The sequence below is a fragment of the Coregonus lavaretus genome (genome assembly GCF_964263955.1).
Source record: "Coregonus lavaretus genome assembly, contig: HAP1_SCAFFOLD_243, whole genome shotgun sequence".
In the NCBI taxonomy this organism is placed as follows: Eukaryota; Metazoa; Chordata; class Actinopteri; order Salmoniformes; family Salmonidae; genus Coregonus; species Coregonus lavaretus.
In genome coordinates, this window is record NW_028156709.1 from 631,122 (window position 1) to 654,702 (window position 23,581).

The 23,581-nt window shown below is 42.1% G+C and overlaps 1 protein-coding gene across 1 annotated transcript; it reads right to left on the reverse strand.

Moving 5' to 3' along the window:
* Nucleotides 1-4,996: 4,996 nt before the first annotated feature.
* Nucleotides 4,997-16,454, reverse strand: LOC311126051 (N-acylneuraminate cytidylyltransferase-like). The gene is made up of 8 exons (XM_084200077.1): nucleotides 15,919-16,454; nucleotides 14,755-14,897; nucleotides 14,003-14,158; nucleotides 13,534-13,667; nucleotides 12,822-12,916; nucleotides 12,478-12,649; nucleotides 9,708-9,873; nucleotides 4,997-7,454 (listed from the first exon to the last, which is right to left on the reverse strand). Exons 1-8 carry the CDS (start codon nucleotides 16,137-16,139, stop codon nucleotides 7,240-7,242), a joined length of 1,302 nt encoding a protein of 433 aa, XP_084056203.1. The 5' UTR covers nucleotides 16,140-16,454; the 3' UTR covers nucleotides 4,997-7,239.
* Nucleotides 16,455-23,581: the final 7,127 nt, after the last annotated feature.

Sequence of the window (23,581 nt, forward strand, 5' to 3'; positions counted from 1 at the left end):
GTTTGATTTTTTTTTTTTTAAACGCTTTATCTGCCTTCCCAATGAAAAGTAGTTCGAAAATTCGAACATATATTTTATGGAAAAGAGATGTATGTTTCTGGACGGTGCACCATGCTGCCTTGTTGACATGCTGTTAATCCCAAACCATGCCCTCTCCCCTACCAACTCACTCAGAGGGCCCTAGGTTGTCACGTGTTGCTGACTAAACTCCTAGAGAGTGATTAGGGCCCTCAAACTCAACTCTGGACCTCGAAGCCAGTGCCACTACATTTTTTCATTGCTCCCCTGGGACACCAGGTGTGTGCAATTAATTATCAGGTAGAACAGAAAACCAGCAGGCTCCTGACCTGTGGTCCGTAGCTCAATTAGTAGAGCACGGCGCTTGTAACGCCAGAGTAGTGGGTTCGATCCCCGGGACCACCCATACGTAAAAATGTATGCGCACATATGCGCACATGACTGTAAGTCGCTTTGGATAAAAGCGTCTGCTAAATGGCATATTATTAATATTATTATTATTATTATTATTACCTAGTAGGGTAAGAGTTAAGTACCTCTGGACTAGGGGATCAATAGAGTACCACAGTATGAGTCATAATACCCATAAAACCTAGCGGTCAAACAAGGAAATGGTTCCAATAGTTTTACCCCATTCATTTTTCCCATAGGGATTTTAGAAACACTTCAAATAAACGCTGTGTTTCATGTAGGCTTACACTGGCGTGACGTTTTGATAACTGTGTAAATCTTTCTAGGACAAGGTTACTTTGATCAATATATTCGCCTGTATTTACCCCCATGCTAATTAGCTGCTAATGTGGCTATCATAAAGAACTACAAATGCCATGATGATCTGGACGAGACTGCCAAATCGAGGCAATGGTAAGTATCACTGGATTAACTATCTAATGTTAGCTAAATTTAGCAATAAATAAATTGGCTACATTTCTTTAAATTGACAATTCTGTGAACTGTCTTGTGCAATTTTTAAATTGGCACAATACCTGTTAGCAAAGGTGTCTGCTAGAGATGATGTGCAGGAGCTTGCAGGGATTTGTAGTCTTGCATGATGTCTACTTTTATGCTAATTAGCATTTTTGAATCTGAGCGTAAATAGAGCCGAATATATTGATAAAAGTCACCTTGTCCGAGAGAGATTTACATGGTTATCAAAACATCACGCCAGGGTAAGCCTACACGAAACACAGCCCTTATTTTAAGTGTACCTGATTGACGCACACTGTTTTGCAATGAAGGTCTACAGTAGTCTCAACAGCACCCTCTAGGGTAGCACCACAGTGTAGCCAGAGGACAGTTATTTTGCGTCCTCCTCTGGCTCCATTGACTTCAATACAAAACCTAGTAGGCTGGTGCTCCTCACCCACTTCCATAGACCTACATGGTAATTATGAAGACTTCCAGAGGTCTTCATAACGACAACATTAACCTCATACAACCAATCAAGAAGTCTCATATGCTTTCCTTTTCAGGCTTTCACTCAGTTGGCTGACATGTTGTCCATCCAATCAAAAGATTAGAGAATGAACATAGTACTAGCATGTTTCACTTAGAAGCTTGGTGGCATTGTTGGATAGATTGTGAATAGTGATAGCGCATTTTTTGGATATTCAATTCAAATTCTTTTTTTCAAACTACAGGAGATGGAGGAAGTAGATGATATATTGTTTACTTGGTTTTAAAACATCATTTTTGTGTTGAGTTAGTGCCATTTATTTAAATTTTCCTAGTTAACTTTAGTAGCAAGTAGCTAGCTACCTACCAGAGCGCCGTTTTCTCCGCCAGAATGGCTAGCTAACACTAACGACAATGTAGTGGAATTTTTGTTAAAGAACCCCTTTCAAGCTTCTGGGAAAAAGCCGCATCGATCATGTAATGGGCGAAGGTCGGCATATTCAAACTGCTTAACACAACGAGAAGGTAACAAAAACCGGGGATACTGCATTTTTGGGCAAGTAAGAGTTGGTTTGTCTTGAGCCGGCTCATTGCGGAACGAAGCAAGAGGGATGATGAGAGGGAGAGTTCCGCTGACAATGGCAACTTCAAGGAGTTTGCAGAGGTAATTGCACTTTACGATGCTTTACTTGCTGAGCATATTGACGTTTCTACTGTCTTCTCGGGGATGTCGAAATCAATTCAGAATGATTTGATAGCTTCCATCGCATCATCCATTAAAAGTGAGATTAAAAGAGAGGTTGACAGCGCATTGTTTTACATGGCAAATGGATGAAACCACAGACAAACTGTTGCTCGTAGTTGTTAGTTATCGTCAGGTACAGTGGGGAGAACAAGTATTTGATACACTGCCGATTTTGCAGGTTTTCCTACTGACAAAGCATGTAAAGGTCTGTAATTTTTATCATAGGTACACTTCAACTGTGAGAGACGGAATCTAAAACAAAAATCCAGAAAATCACATTGTATGATTTTTAAGTAATTAATTTGCATTTTATTGCATGACATAAGTATTTGATACATCAGAAAAGCAGAACTTAATATTTGGTACAGAAACCTTTGTTTGCAATTACAGAGATCATACCTTTCCTGTAGGTCTTGACCAGGTTTGCACACACTGCAGCAGGGATTTTGGCCCACTCCTCCATACAGACCTTCTCCAGATCCTTCAGGTTTCGGGGCTGTCGCTGGGCAATACGGACTTTCAGCTCCCTCCAAAGATATTCTATTGGGTTCAGGTCTGGAGACTGGCTAGGCCACTCCAGGACCTTGAGATGCTTCTTACGGAGCCACTCCTTAGTTGCCCTGGCTGTGTGTTTCGGGTCGTTGTCATGCTGGAAGACCCAGCCACGACCCATCTTCAATGCTCTTACTGAGGGAAGGAGGTTGTTGGCCAAGATCTTGCGATACATGGCCCCATCCATCCTCCCCTCAATACGGTGCAGTCGTCCTGTCCCCTTTGCAGAAAAGCATCCCCAAAGAATGATGTTTCCACCTCCATGCTTCACGGTTGGGATGGTATTCTTGGGGTTGTACTCATCCTTCTTCTTCCTCCAAACACGGCGAGTGGAGTTTAGACCAAAAAGCTATATTTTTGTCTCATCAGACCACATGACCTTCTCCCATTCTTCCTCTGGATCATCCAGATGGTCATTGGCAAACATCAGACGGGCCTGGACATGCGCTGGCTTGAGCAGGGGGACCTTGCGTGCGCTGCAGGATTTTAATCCATGACGGCGTAGTGTGTTACTAATGGTTTTCTTTGAGACTGTGGTCCCAACTCTCTTCAGGTCATTGACCAGGTCCTGCCATGTAGTTCTGGGCTGATCCCTCACCTTCCTCATGATCATTGATGCCCCACGAGGTGAGATCTTGCATGGAGCCCCAGACCGAGGCTGATTGACTGTCATCTTGAACTTCTTTCATTTTCTAATAATTGCGCCAACAGTTGTTGCCTTCTCACCAAGCTGCTTGCCTATTGTCCTGTAGCCCATCCCAGCATTGTGCAGGTCTACAATTTTATCCATGATGTCCTTACACAGCTCTCTGGTCTTGGCCATTGTGGAGAGGTTGGAGTCTGTTTGATTGAGTGTGTGGACAGGTGTCTTTTATACAGGTAACGAGTTCAAACAGGTGCAGTTAATACAGGTAATGAGTGGAGAACAGGAGGGCTTCTTAAAGAAAAACTAACAGGTCTGTGAGAGCCGGAATTCTTATTGGTTGGTAGGTGATCAAATACTTATGTCATGCAATAAAATGCAAATTAATTACTTAAAAATCATACAATGTGATTTTCTGGATTTTTGTTTTAGATTCCGTCTCTCACAGTTGAAGTGTACCTATGATAAAAATTACAGACCTCTACATGCTTTGTCAGTAGGAAAACCTGCAAAATCGGCAGTGTATCAAATACTTGTTCTCCCCACTGTATGTGGATGGTCAGGGCTTTATTTAGGAATGTTTATTGGCTTAATTTGATGTCAAATTGGCGAGATGTGCAGTCTGTGTTTGACTTTGTGAATTCTGAGATGTCTGAGTTTAACTTCATGGAGAAACTTGTTTCCCAAACCTATGATGGAGCTGCTGTAATGGAATGTATCTGCTATTTGTATTTACAGCCAAGTCCCCTCCTGTTCCCTGATTTAAGAGGTGATGACCACTCCACTCCCCTACCAGTGTCAACTCTCCTGATATGAACTGAAGCCATGTTTTATGTGCCCTCTCATCCACTGGCGCATTCAATGTTTCCTCTCCAAGCACTGTGAGTAGCCCTGTCAATTTTCTCTCATTACTATATGTAAAGTCAATCACTTACACAATCACATTATTACACAATGTAATTGTAATCTTTGCTTGGTTTAACTCATTTTTAGCTAGCTCTTTTGCCTAACTGTGTTGTAATATTGTTTGTTGTCTTCCCACCCAGTCAAATCCTGTCCTGCCCTCAGTGGAAGAGTTTAGCTGTTCTCCAACTCCATCCATCATAAGCCTGTCCTGCACTGAAGCCTAGCATCTGAAGACCTCAACCCCTGTCCTGCACTGAAGTCAAGCCTCTGAACACTTCATTCATGCCCGATACCCTCATTCAATCACTGCTGTGATCTCCCAACACTGTAAGTAGCCCTCTCGTTCCCATTCTCCATAATATTTTACTATAAATGTCAAATGTTTTAGGGTAAAATAATTTGCCTTTGACGATTTTTGAAACATGCTTTGTCGTCTCCGTGCGGTCAGCGCCTAAACCGTGGGTCCCCAGCCTCCACTGATTTTGAGATACTATCAACTGTAGCCTACTGTAGTCTGATCAACTGTAGCCTACTAATAACAACCACTGCTGCAGGTAGCGTAGATCCTCTCTGGCCAGGGGAAAGGAAGCGGCAACGTACTGTATTTATAGCCTAAAACAGGCCCATATATTTGTTAAGCAAATGTGAACGTGATTACATTTGATTTATATTCAAACTTCGGGTGGCTAGGCAACCTAGACCTTTTCAATCCAAAAATTAATCAATCAACACAATAGTGATTACATACTGTGAGTAACTTTTTATTTACAGATGCAAAGGCATACACGATGCAACCCTGCATAAAGCAAGCTCAGCCCTGTTAGTTCTATTGTCCAATTGCAGTTGTTGTCTCTGTCTATGTGAAGGAAAATCGCCACAAAATGTTCCGAATTCATGTGAACAAGTACAAGGTTGCTGCAGTTTGTTTCGCGCTTCGTTTCCGCTGGCCAGAGGGGAGCAGAGCGCATCGGCTTCCCCAGGCTACCTGCAGCCGTGCTTGTTATCATTAGGCTACAGTTGATCAGACTGAAGCACAGATTAATTGTGAACGAGTCGACATACAGTATGAGGCAGATCAGTCTAAACAACAGTACTTTGTCCCTCTTTTCAATGCTTTTTGTGTCAATATTTTGTATTCAACCAAATCAATAGTTCTGAGGCAAATGCCAGCTCGCCACACGTTTGCTGACAGCCCTGCTGTGCTGATCTCTGCAACATGGATAGATGGAAATCGCCACACAATGCTATAAATGAAGAAACATATCCTATACTGTATGATCACATGTTGTTTTTAGCTGTTACCGGTATTTGGTTTGATGTTGCTACAACTGAGTGAAAGCCTGAAAAGGAAAGCATGTGAGACTTCTTGATGGTTGTACAAGATTGTTGGTCTAAGTTGTAAATGAGAACTTGTTCTCAACTGGCTTACCTGGTTAAATAAAGGTTAAATAAAAAAAATAAAAAAAAAGTTGTCATCCCGGTCTTTCCTTCAACTGAGGTTTGAGGCGCTAGACTGCCATCTGGTGGCAAGAAGATGTATGTGAACCACCCCATAAAATATAACTCCCTGCCACAATGTTACAATCTTGAAGGTGTAAGGCTAAAATCATCTCTAGAATAGTTCAGATTAAAGCAGGGGGTAAGAAATTGTTTCTTATATTTATGAGCATATAGTATTTTACAAACAAATTGCAGGCAAAATACAAAAGTAAACACCCAAACCAACAAGCATCTATAATATGCCATTTAGCAGACGCTTTTGCGTGCATACATGTTTTTGTGTATGGTTGGTCCCGGGGATCGAACCCACTACCTTGGCGTTACAAACGCCGTGCTCTACCAGCTGAGCTACAGAAGACTACATCTCAAAGCAACTCCAAGTCCATGTCCTACTACAGTCCCCCCAAAATTAAGACATAACATTAAAAAGTGGAGAGAAAAACAATCAAAATCTAAAGTAAATTAAAACCCCAAACTACCTTGATCTGACAACCTGTAAAAACTAGCGATGGGCACGGTTATTAAAATATTCTAACAGATGTTAGTATTCCAATACTTGCAAGAGTATTAACACCAATAAATCATAGGCCTATCTTAAAAATGTAAAGGCTTCGTCTTAATTAAATAAAATGATCTATGTGACATTGCTACACACAAGGATATACCATGACATTCTTAATTTAATAAAACAATGTAACAAATTTGAACGTAATTTCAAAACATACACAGGTTTCACTTAGCTTGCTTTTGTTGACGCTACAGTCAGAGGCTCCATGTGTAGCAACGGGAAGTGGGAGTTCTCTAATCAATGCAAATGAGGAGTAGGCCATAACGAGCAACCTTCAGGTAGGCTGTTTAATCTGAATTGGGCTGTTGTAGACATGGCCAGGGAGCGCAGCAAAATGGCCTCAACTAGCCTAGCTAGCAGTAAAGACATGCACTGCCAGATGGGATGATAGATAACCTATGGCATTTACAAGTGTCTAACTAGCGCGAGTCAGTGGCTACTTTTTCTATCTCCCAACTGTGTCGCACACCACCGGTCCCTGCCCCCACAGTTTCTCCCGAGTTGTGCAGGCTGCGCAGCAAACAAGTGTCCACGTTTAAAACTATCCGGATATCCGAGAAAATGTCATGATATTTTTCGAATAGTGAAATTATTTAAAATGTCCATCCCTACTTCAGAATACATTCTAGAGTTTAGAATGGATCTCTGTGACTTTAGAACACATTCTAGAGTTTAGAATGGATCTCTCTGACTTTAGAACACATTCTAGAGTTTAGAATGGATCTCTGTGACTGTAGAACATATTCTAGAGTTTAGAATGGATCTCTGTGACTGTAGAACACATTCTAGAGTTTAGAATGGATCTCTGTGACTTTAGAAGACATTCTAGAGTTTAGAATGGATCTCTGTGACTGTAGAACACATTCTAGAGTTTAGAATGGATCTCTGTGACTGTAGAAGACATTCTAGAGTTTAGAATGTACTTCTGTGTATGCGGTCCTGTTCCATCTGAGACTTGGCCTTCTTCTTCAGCAGCATGATGTGTTCAGCAAACTCCCTCACAGCCCCCAGCCCTGCAGCATTGTGGCAGGAGTATTTAGCAGCGTTGATCGCCACCACTGGGGCGTCCCGGGGTACTGCACTCAGCCCAGCCAGGTTCAGACAGTCAACATCTGGTGCATCATTACCTGTAGGAGGGAGAGATGGAGGGAGAGATGGATGGTTGAGATAAGTACATTTTCCTATTAAAAAGTATCCATTAGGTGGTTCTGGAAGTATTTTTAGGATGATTAATTAGTATGTTGCAAAAACATAACATAAAAAAACATGCACAAATATGACATGATTTAAGAGAATCATAAAAAAAACTATTTTCTTTTAAGAAATTGATTAAATTGAAATTCGATCCCAAATTCTCCAGGATTTGACTGCTGGCACCTCCCTTCTCACCTTAACCATAAATATTCAGTGACTGGCAGTGGCATGCAAAATTAATGAACAATTCCAGTAGTTTTCTGCAGTGGTAGCCTAGCATACAAGCAGAGGGAAAATAGAGACACTCTTTACAAATGAGCACTAAACCAAACCTGTCTCCCCTTACTAATAGAGGAGCTATTTAAATCAGACAGTTTCCCCCTGTCTCCCCTTACTAATAGAGGAGCTATTTAATCAGACAGTTTCCCCCTGTCTCCCCTTACTAATAGAGGAGCTATTTAATCAGACAGTTTTCCCCTGTCTCCCCTTACTAATAGAGGAGCTATTTAATCAGACAGTTTTCCCCTGTCTCCCCTTACTAATAGAGGAGCTATTTAATCAGACAGTTTCCCCCTGTCTCCCCTTACTAATAGAGGAGCTATTTAATCAGACAGTTTCCCCCTGTCTCCCCTTACTAATAGAGGAGCTATTTAATCAGACAGTTTTCCCCTGTCTCCCCTTACTAATAGAGGAGCTATTTAATCATGCAAGTTATTTAATCAGTGAAGAACTTACAATCACTTCCTGGCATGAGAGAACAGAGGGATGAGAGGAGAGAGATGGAGGGGTGATTGGATAGAGAGATGAAGGGGTGAGAAGAGAGAGAAATGGAGGGGTGAAACAGTGAATGAGGAGATACTGTTCCATAACAGGGCATTGAGCTCTCCCTCGCCCTCCATTTGGCAAATATGACCATAACTCTATCCTCCTGATTCCTGCTTACAGGCAAAAACTAAAGCAGGAAGCACCAGTGACTCTGTCAATAAAGAAGTGGTCAGATGATGCAGATGCTAAGCTACAGGACTGTTTTGCTAGCACAGACTGGAATATGTTCCGGGATTCTTCCGATGGCATTGAGGAGTACACCACATCAGTCACTGGCTTCATCAATAAGTGCATCGATGACGTCGTCCCCACAGTGACCGTACGTACATACCCCAACCAGAAGCCATGGATTACAGGCAACATCCGCACTTAGCTAAAGGGTAGAGCTGCTGCTTTCAAGGAGCGGGGCTCTAACCTGGACGCTTATTAGAAATCCCGCTATGCCCTCCGACGAACCATCAAACAGGCAAAGCGTCAATACAGGACTAAGATTGAGTCGTACTACACCGGCTCCGACGCTCGTCGGATGTGTCAGGGCTTGCAAACTATTACAGACTACAAAGGGAAGCACAGCCGCGAGCTGCCCATTGACACAAGCCTACCAGACGATCTAAATTAAATCTATGCTCACTTCGAGGCAAGCAACACTGAAGCATGCATGAGAGCATCAGCTGTTCCGGATGACTGTGCGATCACGACCTTTAAACAGGTCAACATTCACAAGGCCCCTATTTTACGCTGCTGATACTCTCTGTTTATTATCTACGCATAGTCACTTTAACTCTACCTACATGTACATATTACCTCAATTATCTCGACTAACCGGTGCCCCCGCACATTGACTCTGTACCGGTACCCCCTGTATATAGCCTCGCTACTGTTATTTTACTGCTGCTCTTTAATTATTTTTAACTTATCTATTTTTTACTTAACACTTATTTTTCTTAAAACTGCATTGTTGGTTAAGGGCTTGTAAGTAAGCATTTCACGATTTGATTTGAGTGTTTTACCATGCCAATTACAATCAAGTTCAATCTGCAGGTTCAACTGGTTCAAACTTCACTGTTGACATTTACTGTCTGAGTTTCATTGATACGTGGTTATCAAACACCCCTGCTACGGTCACATTCCTGAGAGATATCTAGCCTATTCTACCTTTCCATCTCAGAAGGGCTCCAAATAAAGATCTTCATACGTTTTGATTGATATGAACACACAAGTATTACTCAAAATAGAAGGTTAAGAACCTTGAGATTCCATTATATTTAAAACTGTGCTATATAACTAAAATGCATTAGTAGTAGTATTCGTAATAGTAACAGTAGTAGTAAATTGTTAAATGAAAAGAATAGTGAGTTTACCCATATAGGCGACCTCCTTCCAGTCCAGATCCCTGTCGTCCATCATGGCTTTGACCTCACCTTGGATGTCCTTGCCCAGCTGCCTGACCTCGCAGCCTGTCCTCTGGGACAGCTTGTCAGCCAGGGCCTTGGTCTGGGGGTCCTCACTGGAGGAGATCAAGATCACCTGGAGGAGAGACAATATACAGTTTTAATTCTGAGACGGCCTGGTTACGCATCCACCATAGTTTCTGGAACCGACAGTGGGAGAAGAAAATAGCCTAGCCAGCACAGTACGGTTCGGGTCAATAATGTGAATAAGGATGTCATTTGAGATGTGTCCTTAGAGGGTATGAGGAAACTCAAACAAATAATGTCATATGACAGTTAAAGTAAATAGTAGCCTATGTGTGTGTGTTTAATGGGCGGTGGTTTCAGTGATAAGGTATGGGCTAAATCTAGATATACCAGGAGCAGACGGTGTGAAACATCCTGTTCTGTTAAGAGCTTAGCGAAGCAAACCTAACTGGTTTTACCTAACTTCATGTATCCTTAATACTGCCACAAAGCCAAAACAAGGGAAGCCAGGTAGCCTAGCAGCTAAGAGCGTTGAGCCAGTAACCAAAAGGTCGCTGGTCCGAATCCCCGAGCGGACTAGGTGAAAAATCTGTCAATGTGCCCTTGACCAAGGCACTTAACCCTAATTGCTCCTGTAAATCGCTCTGGCTAAATGACAAATGTAAAATGATTGGATTAATGCTTTTCTTTTGAGATTTTATAGTAGCTTAATGCTGCTTCAAGTTGAACATGTTATGTGAGGTTAACTGTCACTGCCCAGAAAGAATGGTGTGTCAGCTATGACATGACACCCTGAGTTTGATTTTTTATTTGATTTTGGTTATTAAACTGCAGTTGGTGGAGTGGATTTACAGTGCATTCGGAAAGTATTCAGAGCCCTTCCCTTTTTCCACATTTTGTTACGTTACAGCCTTATTCTAAAATTTATTAAATTAAACATTTTCCTCATCAATCTACACACAATACCCCATAATAACAAAGCGAAAAAAGGGTTCTCTAAATTTTAGCAAATGTATTACAAATAAAAAAAGACGTAAGTATTACTTATTTACGTAAGTATTCAGACCCTTTGCTATGAGACTCAAATTGAGCTCAGGTGCATTCTGTTTCCATTGATCATCCTTGAGATGTTTCTACAACTTGATTGGAGTCCACCTGTGGTCAATTCAATTGATTGGACATGATTTAGAAAGACACACACCTGTCTATATAAGGTCCCACAGTTGACAGTGCATGTCAGAGCAAAAACCAAGCCATGAGGTCAAAGGAATTGTCGGTAGAGCTCCCGAGACAGGATTGTGTCGAGGTACAGATCTGGGCAGGGTGCCAAAAAATGTCTGCAGCATTGAAGGTCCCCAGGAACATAGTGGCCTCCATCATTGTTAAATGGAAGAAGTTTGGAACCACCAAGACTCTTCCTAGAGCTGTCCGCCAAACTGAGCAATCTGGGTAGAAGGGCCTTGGTCAGGGAGGTGACCAAGAACCAGATGGTTACTCTGACAGAGCTCCGAAGTTCTTCTGTGGAGATGGGAGAACCTTCCAGAAGGGCAACCATCTCTGCAGCACTCCACCAATCAGGCATTTATGGTAGAGTGGCCAGACAGAATACACTCTTCAGTAAAAGGCACAGGACAGCCCACTTGGAGTTTTCCAAAAGGCACCTAAAGGACTCTTAGACCATGAGAAACAAGATTCTCTGGTCTGATAAAACCAAGATTGAACTCGTCATGTCTGGAGGAAACCTGGCACCATCCCTACGGTGAAGCATGGTGGTGGCAGCATCATGCTGTGGGGATGTTTTTCAGCGACAGGAAGATTATTCAGGATGGAGGGAAAGATGAACGGAGTGAAGTACAGAGAGATCCTTGATGAAAACCTGCTCCAGAGCACTCAGGACCTCAGACTGGGGTGAAGGTTCACCTTCCAACAGGACAACGGCCCTAAGCACACAGCCAAGACAATGCAGGAGTGGCTTCGGGACAAGTCTCTGAATGTCCTTGAGTGGCCCAGCCAGAGCCCGGACTTGAACCCAATCGAACATCTCTGGAGAGACCTGAAAATAGCTGTGCAGTGACGCTCCCCATCCAACCTGACAGAGCTTGAGAGGATCTGCAGACATGAATGGGAGAAACTCCCCAAATACAGGTGTGCCAAGCTTGTAGCGTCATACCCAAGAAGACTCAAGGCTGTAATCGCTGCCAAAGGTGCTTCAACAAAGTACAGGGTCTGAATACTTATGTAAATGTGATATATTTATTTTGTATACATCTGCTAAAAATTCTAAAAACCTGTTTTTGCTTTGTCATTATGGGGTACTGAGTGTAGATTTAGGGGAAATCAATTATTTAATCCATTTTAGAATACGTCTAACCTAACCATGTGGAAAAAGTCAAGGGGTCTGAATACTTTCTGAATGCAATGTACATGACTAGGCTGCTCAACCAGAATCATAGATGACTAGGCTGCTTAACCAGAATCATAGATGACTAGGCTGCTTAACCAGTGAGCTAGGGACTACCACTTCTGTCTTACCCTTAGAACTGACGATTTTCCTAAATATATTTATTTTGAAGTTGTCGTTTTTTATTGTGTTGATGATTTTCTTGTGCATAGTGTATTTATGTGAATTGTGTCATACTTCAGCATCGGTTGCCATTGATACTTTGTAATGTCGAATTTGTGAAATAAACCATTGAAATGTTCTGTATTGTACCTCCACCCCCTCTCTCTGCAGCATGCGGATACCCATGGTATCTCTGGTGTTGACTGAGACCATCTCCTCTCCAGAGACAGAGATGAGGACGCGGCCGTCAGTCAGACAGCCTGAGATGTTACACAGCAGCAGGCGCACCACCTCAGGCTTGTCCAGGCCAAAGTAACCAAACCTGGAGAGGAACAACACAACACACAGGGAAATACATTTGGAGAATCACTCCTCTGTGTTACAGCATTGTGTTGCTTTACCACTAAATCGAATTTAAAGTGCATTCAAATAGCATTCAAGTAAACATTTTCAGAGAGAGAACTTGAAGCTCTAGGTCAGTGATTTCAGACTACCTCAGTACTCTCTGTTCTGCCACGGGCCAGTCGATATCAACATCAATATCCACACTGTACTCTGGCAGCATCTCATAGTAAGCCCACTTTCCCCCCTGAGAAAGACAACACAAGAGAAAGGGCATTTCTATTAGCATTCAAATCAACACCAGTTGACAACAGAATATCTAGTAGTATCACAGATCAGTCCATCTCTCAGTGTGTATTTTGTTTCTAGACAAGCGCACGTCCACTGAATGAATAAACTTTATTGATCCCAGTAAGGAAATAAGCTTAGTCACCACCAACAGCAGAGATAAACATCTGGGCACGTATCTAGGATCAGGTCCTCCCTGTCCATATAATCTTATTCATTGTGATCGTGTTAGAAGTGGATATTTGTTAATAATATCATAGTCACTACGGCATACAGAGTGATATTGTTGGGGAATGTTACTAATAAACGAATGAAGAGGAATTTCTCTCACACACACACACTACAGGCTCTCCTAGGCTGAACATGCAATAATGAATTGAGGAACTATTGACTGTGACCAACTAATAACCAGGCTGATGAAGCCTTAAGAACCAATCCTTGTTTAAACTTTAATAACAGCATAATACTGAAGTTCAGATGGTCTCCTCACTATTCTTTCAAAACTGATCCTAGACCAGCACTACTTCCTGAGTCGCTTTGTGAATATGGGCCATGATGGGGCATGGTGACAGTTACTTGCAGTACGCCTTTCTCGATAAGGGCTCTGGTGGAGAAATAGAAAGATCCGTTCTCACACAGCTCTCCATCCCAGTCCTGTCTCCGGAGCCTGTTGGATGGATCCAGGTTGAGAGGCTGGGTGGCTACACTACCTGAAGAGGAGAGAGAACACATAATATGAGTTAATAGGTTATAACTAGAAACCAGACTACTTCCTGGTCAGGAGAAAAACTCACTTGTTTAATCACCCCCCCATCTCTCTATTGTGATAGACAGTCACGTGGTCAGGAAAAAAATCCTGACCCTACTTTTAAAGTAGCCCTGGGGTGTTTTTTCCCCACACAGATTAAACCTAATCCTGAACTAAAAATAATTTTCAATGTTACTCCATTGACCTTGCTTCTTAATCCAGCACTATGGTTAATCTGTATCCGGGAAACCGTGCCTAAGTGTAAGGCCCTAAACATAACATAAGGCTATCCTGTACCTCCTTTCTTGACCTCCTGCCAGCGGAAGTGGTGTCGTCGGACCACGGAGAAGACGGACTGGCAGCCCTGGTTGGTGATCATCTCCAGGGCCTCCTTCAGGTGGAAGGGGTGCAGGCAGGGAGACGTGGCCTGGATGTGACAGATCACATTCACCTCTGGAGGAGGACAACACACAGCAGACTATGAGATACCATTTGAGATCAGATGAGTATGTGAAACGGTAATAATCTTGTATATGCTGCCACTGTTGTCAACTGTAGCTATGGAGTGGGTCCCACTTTATTGGGATAATCCCAAATGTTGCCTCATAGATCACAATGAACAAGACTACATGGACAGGGGGGACCTGATCCTAGATCAGTATTCCTACTCTGAGATGCTTGATACATACCGCCCCAGAGCCTTAGTCTAGCTAGTGGATAAACATGTTCTGCATATATTCCATTAACGGCTGACATCTATAACAAAGCGATGCAAAACGGTCATTACAAACGATTGTGAAATGTCAAAGAGGGTGTGGTTCTGTCACAATAAATGATAACCAACGTTGACACTTCCCTGTTGCTATGTCATAAAGTGAATCTCAATTGTATTTCCTTGATTCCTCACGCCTCCGTCCTTGTCACAGCACATTGGAGCAGAAGATCTGAGGTTCCTCCACTCAGATATCCTCCACTAATGCATTTTGAGAAGGAGGCAAGGAGAGAGGACATGAGGAATCAAGGAAATACAATTGAGATTCACCCCCTACCTGGGTTTAATCTGGCGAATTCCTGGATTGTGTCCAGAGAGCTGGATGAGTCTTTGGACACCTCTGGGCTCCTGCGGTGAACCTGAGCTCCCCATGCCTTGGCCACCTTCTCAATGTCATCATGGTCAGTTGATACCCACACACTGGGAGAAAGAACAGAAGAAGTTGATTCCTCAGGCTTTGTAACAAGTAGGCTACATCAGTCCAATCCAGTCTTGTGTGGCCAAGCCCAAGCCAGGGGGTTCATTCAGAGACAGTACACTAACTTTCAAATAACAATATTATCCATCCACCCAAAACAAGAATGTCAACATGCTTTCCCACATTTAAAAATATTACAGTTTACTATAGAATACTACAATACTTACTATAGAATTCTGTAATAAACTATAGTATACTGTAGAATAATATACTACACACTGTAGTATCCCTTGATCATGTGTAGTACTTAGTAGAGAATGTTGTAGTGTACTGTAGAATACTATAGTAAATACTACAGTAGTATCTGCAAAAAAACACTGTAGCAAATGCTACAGTAATGTCCGCAAAAACACCACCCTTTTTAACTACTGTATAGTAAATACTACAGTAATTTGCATATACCCTGCCCATTCACCTCCCCCATATCCCAATTTGTACTACCCATAAGTGAGAAATCTACATGCCAAGTATAGACCATCTATTGTGTTCCCTACAGTTAGAAAAGAGCAGAAGCACTGACCTATCTGTTCCACTCTACAGGTTATGGAAAATGAGCTCTTTTAGTATTTCTCTAGTAGGTTTCCTCAAGGAGAAAGCCCTCACTTCTATGTCAAAGATATTAAAACAAAAACACAGTAAATACTACAGTATACTACAGTCCGCAAAAACACTACAGTAAATACTACAGTATACTACATTCCGCAATCACACTACATTAATTGCTATAGTATATACTACAGTATGTATACTATAGTTAACTGTAAATAATACAGTATACTACAGTGAATACTACAGTAAAGTCCGCAAAAACAATACAGTGAATACTATAGTGTTTATATCATAGTATACTAGTATTTTTTCATGTGGGTTGTATATAGCTAGCCTACCAAGCTTCTATCAAAGCAACTCCATATACTCTAGTTAGATTGAAAGACATTTGACTATTAGATTGAACTGAATTACCTGTCAAACTGTTTGGAGTCCACTGCAGCTCTCAGAACCCATCCAATGAGGGGGACACCGGCTAGCATTTTGATATTCTTCAGGGGAATCCCCTTACTACCTCCCGTCGCGAGGATCAGGGCTGCAATGTGTCTCTTCTCACCGCTGTCTTTGATAATCTTTGCTTTTCTGTCAATCACATCTTCGATGCCCGATAGCGTACGTTTTCTTGCAGCGGCCATTGTAAAGGGTCACTCAGTATCCGGGTGGGAGGATAAGAAGACGTGGCGGTATCACTGTTACAGCTAGCTAACTAGTAACGTTAGCGGTAGCTATGGAAGGCAGTCGGCTGATGTATCTAGCTAGCTACTTTTTGTGTTGTAACTCACTGTAGCTAGCTAGGTATTTAGGTTACAATATCTACTACTGACTACACTGTGTGAAGGACGGCCTATTAATCCTACAAATATTACATTTACACACAGAAAAAGTGGCCTATTATGATATTTCATTGGGGCTACGAAATCAGCAAGAACGTCAACATAGAATTGTACCGTAATGATTGAGGTTAATGCGAAAACAACTACGATGGCTATCAATATTATCGATAGGACGATATCTGAGGTGCAAAATGGTAGAAGCATGTCCAATGTCTATCTTCTCAATCACAGAACTCCAGGTTTCAATATTGCAAAAAATAATGCAAATATACTCATCATAGACAGCAATTTGGGCGGCAGGTAGCTTAGTGGTTAAGAGCGTTGTGCCAGTAACCGAAAGGTCGCTGGTTCTAATCCCAGAGCCGACTAGGTGAAAAATCTGTCGATGTGCCCTTGAGCAAGGCACTTAACCCTAATTGCTCCTGTAAGTCGCTCTGGATAAGAGCGTCTGCTAAATGACAAAACATTTTTTTTTTTTTTTATAAATAATTGCGCTAGCCAACCAAACAGCAGTACTTACGGTAAAGTATTTTACTATTTCTAGCCGGCTCTGATGATGGAAAATAACAGGGTACAACAAAGATTTGTATAGCTAACATAGAACAAGCAAGGTTATATCATGTATTAGCATATTTCCGCTAGGGAACGCCTTCTAAACAACACCATTTTTTGCAACTTTGGCAAATGGTAAAGTCTACAAAACGCAGTACACTCTGTTTGTTACTGATTCTAGTTTTGGAAACAGAAAACTGTATGGCGATCAAATGTTTCATCTAGTGATATTACGCCTGATACCGGAGCTCTGAGGCATGCATCGAAATCAAGTTTACTTCGAATCAGTGTGCCGATATGGCTTTATCAGAAGCACGTGATCAATTACGCCCGAAGCTTTGTTTTGTCGAACCCGATTGGTTTGGTATTGATTTCGGTAGAATAGGAAAGGGCTTATTTTGACCAGCAGGTGCCACTAGTGTACACCGTGTTGATCAACGCCTCGTGTAATAAACCTATTTTCGACACAATTGTCTGGAAATGCTCAATGCTTCAGGAATCTTCGTTTCCCCATCGCTAGCTTCATCGATTAGTAAATGTGCAAAATTTCGCCCAAAATCCATCTCGCTCCATCTTCTCCCACTGCCGGGCACTGAGCTTCCTCTCCACCATATTTGGTAGTGAGTGTAAACGCCAAATGGATGCTTCACATTTATACATCCGGTGAAATATCTGGCTTATTATTCTACAGTGGAGTAAAGTACTTAAGTCAAAATACTTTAAAGTACTACTTAAATAGTTTTGGGGGGTATTTGTACTTTACTATTTATATTTTTTGACAACTTTTACTTGTACTTCACTACATTCCTTATAAAGAAAATATAGTACTTTTTACTCCATACATTTTCCTTGACACCCAAAAGTACTCATTACATTTTGAATGCTTAGCAGGACAGAAAAAAATGTCCAATTCACGCGCTTATCAAGAGAACATCCCTGGTCATCCCTACTGCCTCTGATCTGGTGGACTCACTAAACACACATGCTTCATTTGTAAATTATGTTTGAGCGTTGGAGTGTGTCCCTCCCTGGCTTTCAGTACCTTTTCCACCACTGTTATTCTATCTGTGGTACAAATGCTTTTATTTTTCCTGCTTTTACTCAGTAGTAGCAACATCAAACCAACTACCGGTAAACAGCGACAAAAAACAAACCAATGGGAAAACAGTTTGAACTAGTTCCAAAGTCAGAGACATGGTTCGATAATTGACAAACTGTCTACAAACTCGCACACCCACTACATAAAAATCACTCTGATTGGGATATATGTAGCATAACTGGGAAGCTCGTGTTGTCATTGAAGTGCAGAGATATGGTAAATCTCATTAAGGTATGTGCATTACAAATATACAGTCAATAACACATCTGCAAATGCTGGCATATTCAATAAGCTCCTGATATGACCGTTCCAGCAAGATATTTCCTACCTTACTATTTTTAACAAAGAAATCAGTCTCCTTAGAGACCGTCAAAAATTGCCAATGCCGACTATATTTCAAGTCGTCACGGCGGGGTATTGGGTAAAGTTTTCAACTAGCAATAATCGCGCCTCGGATAAACCTCATCGGCTACGATACTGCCACTGCGCAAAGCTGATTAACCACTTAAAAAAGGCAAGGTAGCCACCACGGAGGATACAATTTACGGAGACGGTTCACAATAACGTCGCGGTACAATGTGGTGCTAATTTGTGTGCAATCGTAATATATTATGACCAAAATGTGTGCAAAACGTTTCGATAACCCAAGGTGTGCATAGTTTGTATTTAAAAAATAATAATGTCGCATACCGCAATGCATGATGGGATATGAAACATACCATTGTCATGGGTTCGTGTTATAAAAGATCCTTGGAACGTCCCTACCCCATTGAAGTTGACGTTTAAACGGGTTAAGGTTAGGGTTAGAGTTTAGGGTAGGGACGTCCCAAGGATTTCAGATAGCACTGACCAATTGTCATGTAAAAGTACGATTGCATTGAACTGATCTAGATACCATGGGGGCCAACAAGGATCTGCAGGCAGTACGTCGCCGGGGTGGATCCTAACAAGATGTGGAAGTGTGGTCCTCTGTAGCTCAGCTGGTAGAGCACGGTGATTGTAACGCCAAGTTAGTGGGTTCGATCCCCGGGACCACCCATACACAAAAATGTATGCATGCATGACTGTAAGTCGCTTTAGATAAAAGCGTCTGCTAAATGGCATATTATTATTATTGTTTAGAACAGTCGTAGAAAATTGTGTCTGTAGTCAGTGGTGTAAACTACTTTAAGTAAAAATACTTTAAAGTACTACTTAAGTATTTGTTTTTTTGGGTATCTGTACTTTACTTTATGATTCATATTTGTGACTACTTTTACTTTACTACATTCCTTAAGAAAATATTGCACTTTTTACTCCATACATTTTCCTTGACACCCAAAAGTACTCATTACATTTTGAAGGCTTAGCAGGTCAGGAAAATTGTCCAATTCACGCACTATCAACAGAACATCCCTGGTCATACCTACTGCCTCTGATCTGGCAGACTCACTAAAACACAAAAAACTTTGTTTGTAATTGATCAAATCAAATCTAATTTTATTGGCCACATGCGCCGAATACAACAGGTGCAGACATTACAGTGAAATGCTTACTTACAGCCCTTAACCAACAGTGCATTTATTTTTAATAAAAAAGTAGAATAAAACAACAAAAAAGTGTTGAGAAAAAAAGAGCAGAAGTAAAATAAAATAACAATAGGGAGGCTATATATACAGGGGGGTACCGGTGCAGAGTCAATGTGCGGGGGCACCGGCTAGTTGAGGTAGTTGAAGTAATATGTACATGTGGGTAGAGTTAAAGTGACTATGCATAAATAATTGACAGAGTAGCAGCAGCATAAAAAGATGGAGTGGGGGGGCAGTGCAAATAGTCTGGGTAGCCATGATTAGCTATTCAGGAGTCTTATGGCTTGGGGGTAGAAGCTGTTGAGAAGTCTTTTGGACCTAGACTTGGCACTCCTGTACCGCTTGCCGTGCGGTAGCAGAGAGAACAGTCTATGACTAGGGTGGCTGGAGTCTTTGACAATTTTGAGGGCCTTCCTCTGACACCGCCTGGTATAGAGGTATGGATGGCAGGAAGCTTGGCCCCAGTGAAGTACTGGGCCGTACGCACTACCCTCTGTAGTGCCTTGCGGTCGGAGGCCAAGCAGTTGCCATACCAGGCGGTGATGCAACCAGTCAGGATGCTCTCGATGGTGCAGCTGTAGAATTTTTTGAGGATCTGAGGACCCATGCCAAATCTTTTCAGTCTCCTGAGGGGGAATAGGCTTTGTCGTGCCCTCTTCACGACTGTCTTGGTGTGTTTGGACCATGATAGTTCGTTGGTGATGTGGACACCAAGGAACTTGAAGCTCTCAACCTGTTCCACTACAGCCCCGTCGATGAGAATGGGGGCGTGCTCAGTCCTCTTTTTTTCCTGTAGTCCACAATCATCTCCTTTGTCTTGGTCACGTTGAGGGAGAGGTTGTTATCCTGGCACCACACGGCCAGGTCTCTGACCTCCTCCCTATAGGCTGTCTCATCGTTGTCGGTGATCAGGCCTACCACTGTTGTGTCGTCGGCAAACTTAATGATGGTGTCGGAGTCGTGCCTGGCCATGCAGTCATGGGTGAACAGGGAGTACAGGAGGGGACTGAGCACGCACCCCTGAGGGGCCCCTGTGTTGAGGATCAGTGTGGCAGATGTGTTGTTACCTACCCTTACCACCTGGGGGCGGCCCATCAGGAAGTCCAGGATCCAGTTGCAGAGGGAGGTGTTTAGTCCCAGGATCCTTAGCTTAGTGATGAGCTTTGAGGGCACTATGGTGTTGAATGCTGAGCTGTAGTCAATGAATAGCATTCTCACGTAGGTGTTCCTCTTGTCCAGGTGGGAAAGGGCAGTGTGGAGTGCAATAGAGATTGCATCATCTGTGGATCTGTTGGGGCGGTATACAAATTGGAGTGGGTCTAGGGTTTCTGGGATAATGGTGTTGATGTGAGCCATGACCAGCCTTTCAAAGCACTTCATGGCTACAGACGTCAGTGCTACGGGTCAGTAGTCATTTAGGCAGGTTATCTTAGAGTCCTTGGGCACGGGGACAATGATGGTCTGCTTGAAACATGTTGGTATTACAGACTCAGTCAGGGACATGTTGAAAATGTCAGTGAAGACACTTGCCAGTTGGTCAGCACATGCTCGGAGTACACGTCCTGGTAATCCATCTGGCCCTGCGGCCTTGTGAATGTTGACCTGCTTAAAAGTCTTACTCACATCGGCTACGGAGAGCGTGATCACATAGTCATCAGGAACAGCTGGTGCTCTCATGCATGCTTCAGTGTTGCTTGCCTCGAAGCGAGCATAGAAGTGGTTTAGCTCGTCTGGAAGTCTTGTGTCACTGGGCAGCTCGCGGCTGTGCTTCCCTTTGTAGTCTGTAATAGTTTTCAAGCCCTGCCACATCCGACGAGCGTCAGAGCCGGTGTAGTACGATTCAATCTTAGTCCTGTATTGACTCTTTGCCTGTTTGATGGTTCGTCGGAGGGCATAGCGGGATTTCTTATAAGCGTCCGGGTTAGAGTCCCGCTCCTTGAAAGCGGCAGCTCTACCCTTTAGCTCAGTGCGGATGTTTCCTGTAATCCATGGCTTCTGGTTGGGGTATGTACGTACGGTCACTGTGGGGACGACATCATCGATGCACTTATTGATGAAGCCAGTGACTGATGTGGTGTACTCCTCAATGCTATCTGAAGAATCCCGGGAACATGTTCCAGTCTGTGCTAGCAAAACAGTCCTGTAGCTTAGCATCTGCGTCATCTGACCACTTTTTTATTAACCGAACTTGATGTCTGAATGTTGGTGTGTGCCTCTGGCTCTGTAAATAAAAAACAAGAAAATGGTGCAGCCTGGTTTGCTTAATATAAGGAATTTGAAAATATTTATACTTTTACTTTTGATACTTAAGTATATTTTAGTAATTACATTTACTTTTGATACTTAAGTATATTTTAAACCAAATACTTTTAGACTTTTACTCAAGTAGAATTTTACTGGGTGACTTTCACTTTTACTTGAGTCATTTTCTATTAAGGTATCTTTACTTTTACTCAAGTATGACAATTGCGTACTTTTTCCACCACTGTCTGTAGTTATTTGATATCATTATGATTGTAGGAGAGTTAAAATGGTTATTCCATCCAACTTCAAATTATTAGAATAGTACACAACGCAGAACAGAACATCCAGGTTAAGGGTCAGTGGCCCAAGCCCGCGAACAGGAATGTTACAAGTTCAGACAAAAGGGTGAGTCAGTCGCTATGATCGCCAGGAACTTTAGTTTTGGTTTATATTTTCATTTGTTGCGCTACTAATTTAGTACTGCCGGTTGATGTTAAGAAGGCAGCTACAGTAGCTGGATGATATTTACATCTTCGGTTTTTATTTAATTAAATGTATTTTATTCCATCTGTGTGCTTACGTTACCTACTAACACCCTGGTACAAGTCCGTAGCTCCCGTTCTCCTCAGTCCGAGAAAACACTGAGAGAGAAAGAACAACTTGTCAGATGGTGCATTCCTGTCCTGTCTTTTAATAATATTATTGCAGATCTACATAAAAGCCCAAAAAGATAGCGTGGTGTCGCTATTCATTTTTGGTTCTGTTAGAAATTGCGTAATTCAAATCTGGTATTGGAATAAGAATCAAGAGATCTACAATCCAAGCTAAATTTATTATATGCAAAATGTATGTATGATAAGTATGAAGGTTCGTATATACGGGTCCGCTGAGATACCACGCAGGGCACTCAGAGAACTAAACCATTGTTTACAGGTACTTTCTCAAATACTCTGACAGAGAGTTCCCACCTCTTCTGTTGGCCAATCAGAGTAAAGGACTGAGTGTGGTTTAGACTTTACTCAGCCAATCCGTTGGCGCACGGGTTAGTCCCACCCCTTGGCGCTCCACCGTTCCAGGCATAAGTTGCTATCATAATAACCTGTAGAGTCAGCACCCAAAAGACTGTACGTTCCTACATCCAAGGACGGTTCACAGACAACGGTTCACAGACAACAAAGAGGCAGTGTTCGTATCTGTAAGAAATACAAGTCTTATCTGTCCTTCCCCTAACGTTCCACACATGAATCACAGCCTGTTATGTGAAACAATTTATATCAGTATAGTACAAACCTATGCTCCTCATTAATGCATTCCTTCTAAGCTATTAATCACATACAGATCCAATTATGAGAAAAATAGAACCCAACAGTTCTTCTGTGGTACTAGGCTAACTTCAAACTTAAATTGGCAAACGAACCTAGCTAGCTAGCTATTTAGCAGCATAGGTAAGAAAACATGTTAGTTAATAGGGATAAATGCATTAAAGCTGCAATATGTAACTTTTTGGGTGACCCAACCAAATTCACATAGAAATGTGAGTTATATAAATGTCATTCTCATTGAACGCAAGTCTAAGAAGCGGTAGATCTGTTCTGCGTGCGCTATTTCTATGCTTCCCGTGCTTATGTTTCGTTTTTGCGCCTTTTACTTTGTTTTGTACACCAGCTTCAAACAGCTGAAAATACAATATTTTTGGTTATGGAAAATATATTTCACAGCGGTTTAGATGGTACAATGATTCTCTACACTATACTTGCTTATTTTGTCACAAACTGAAATTA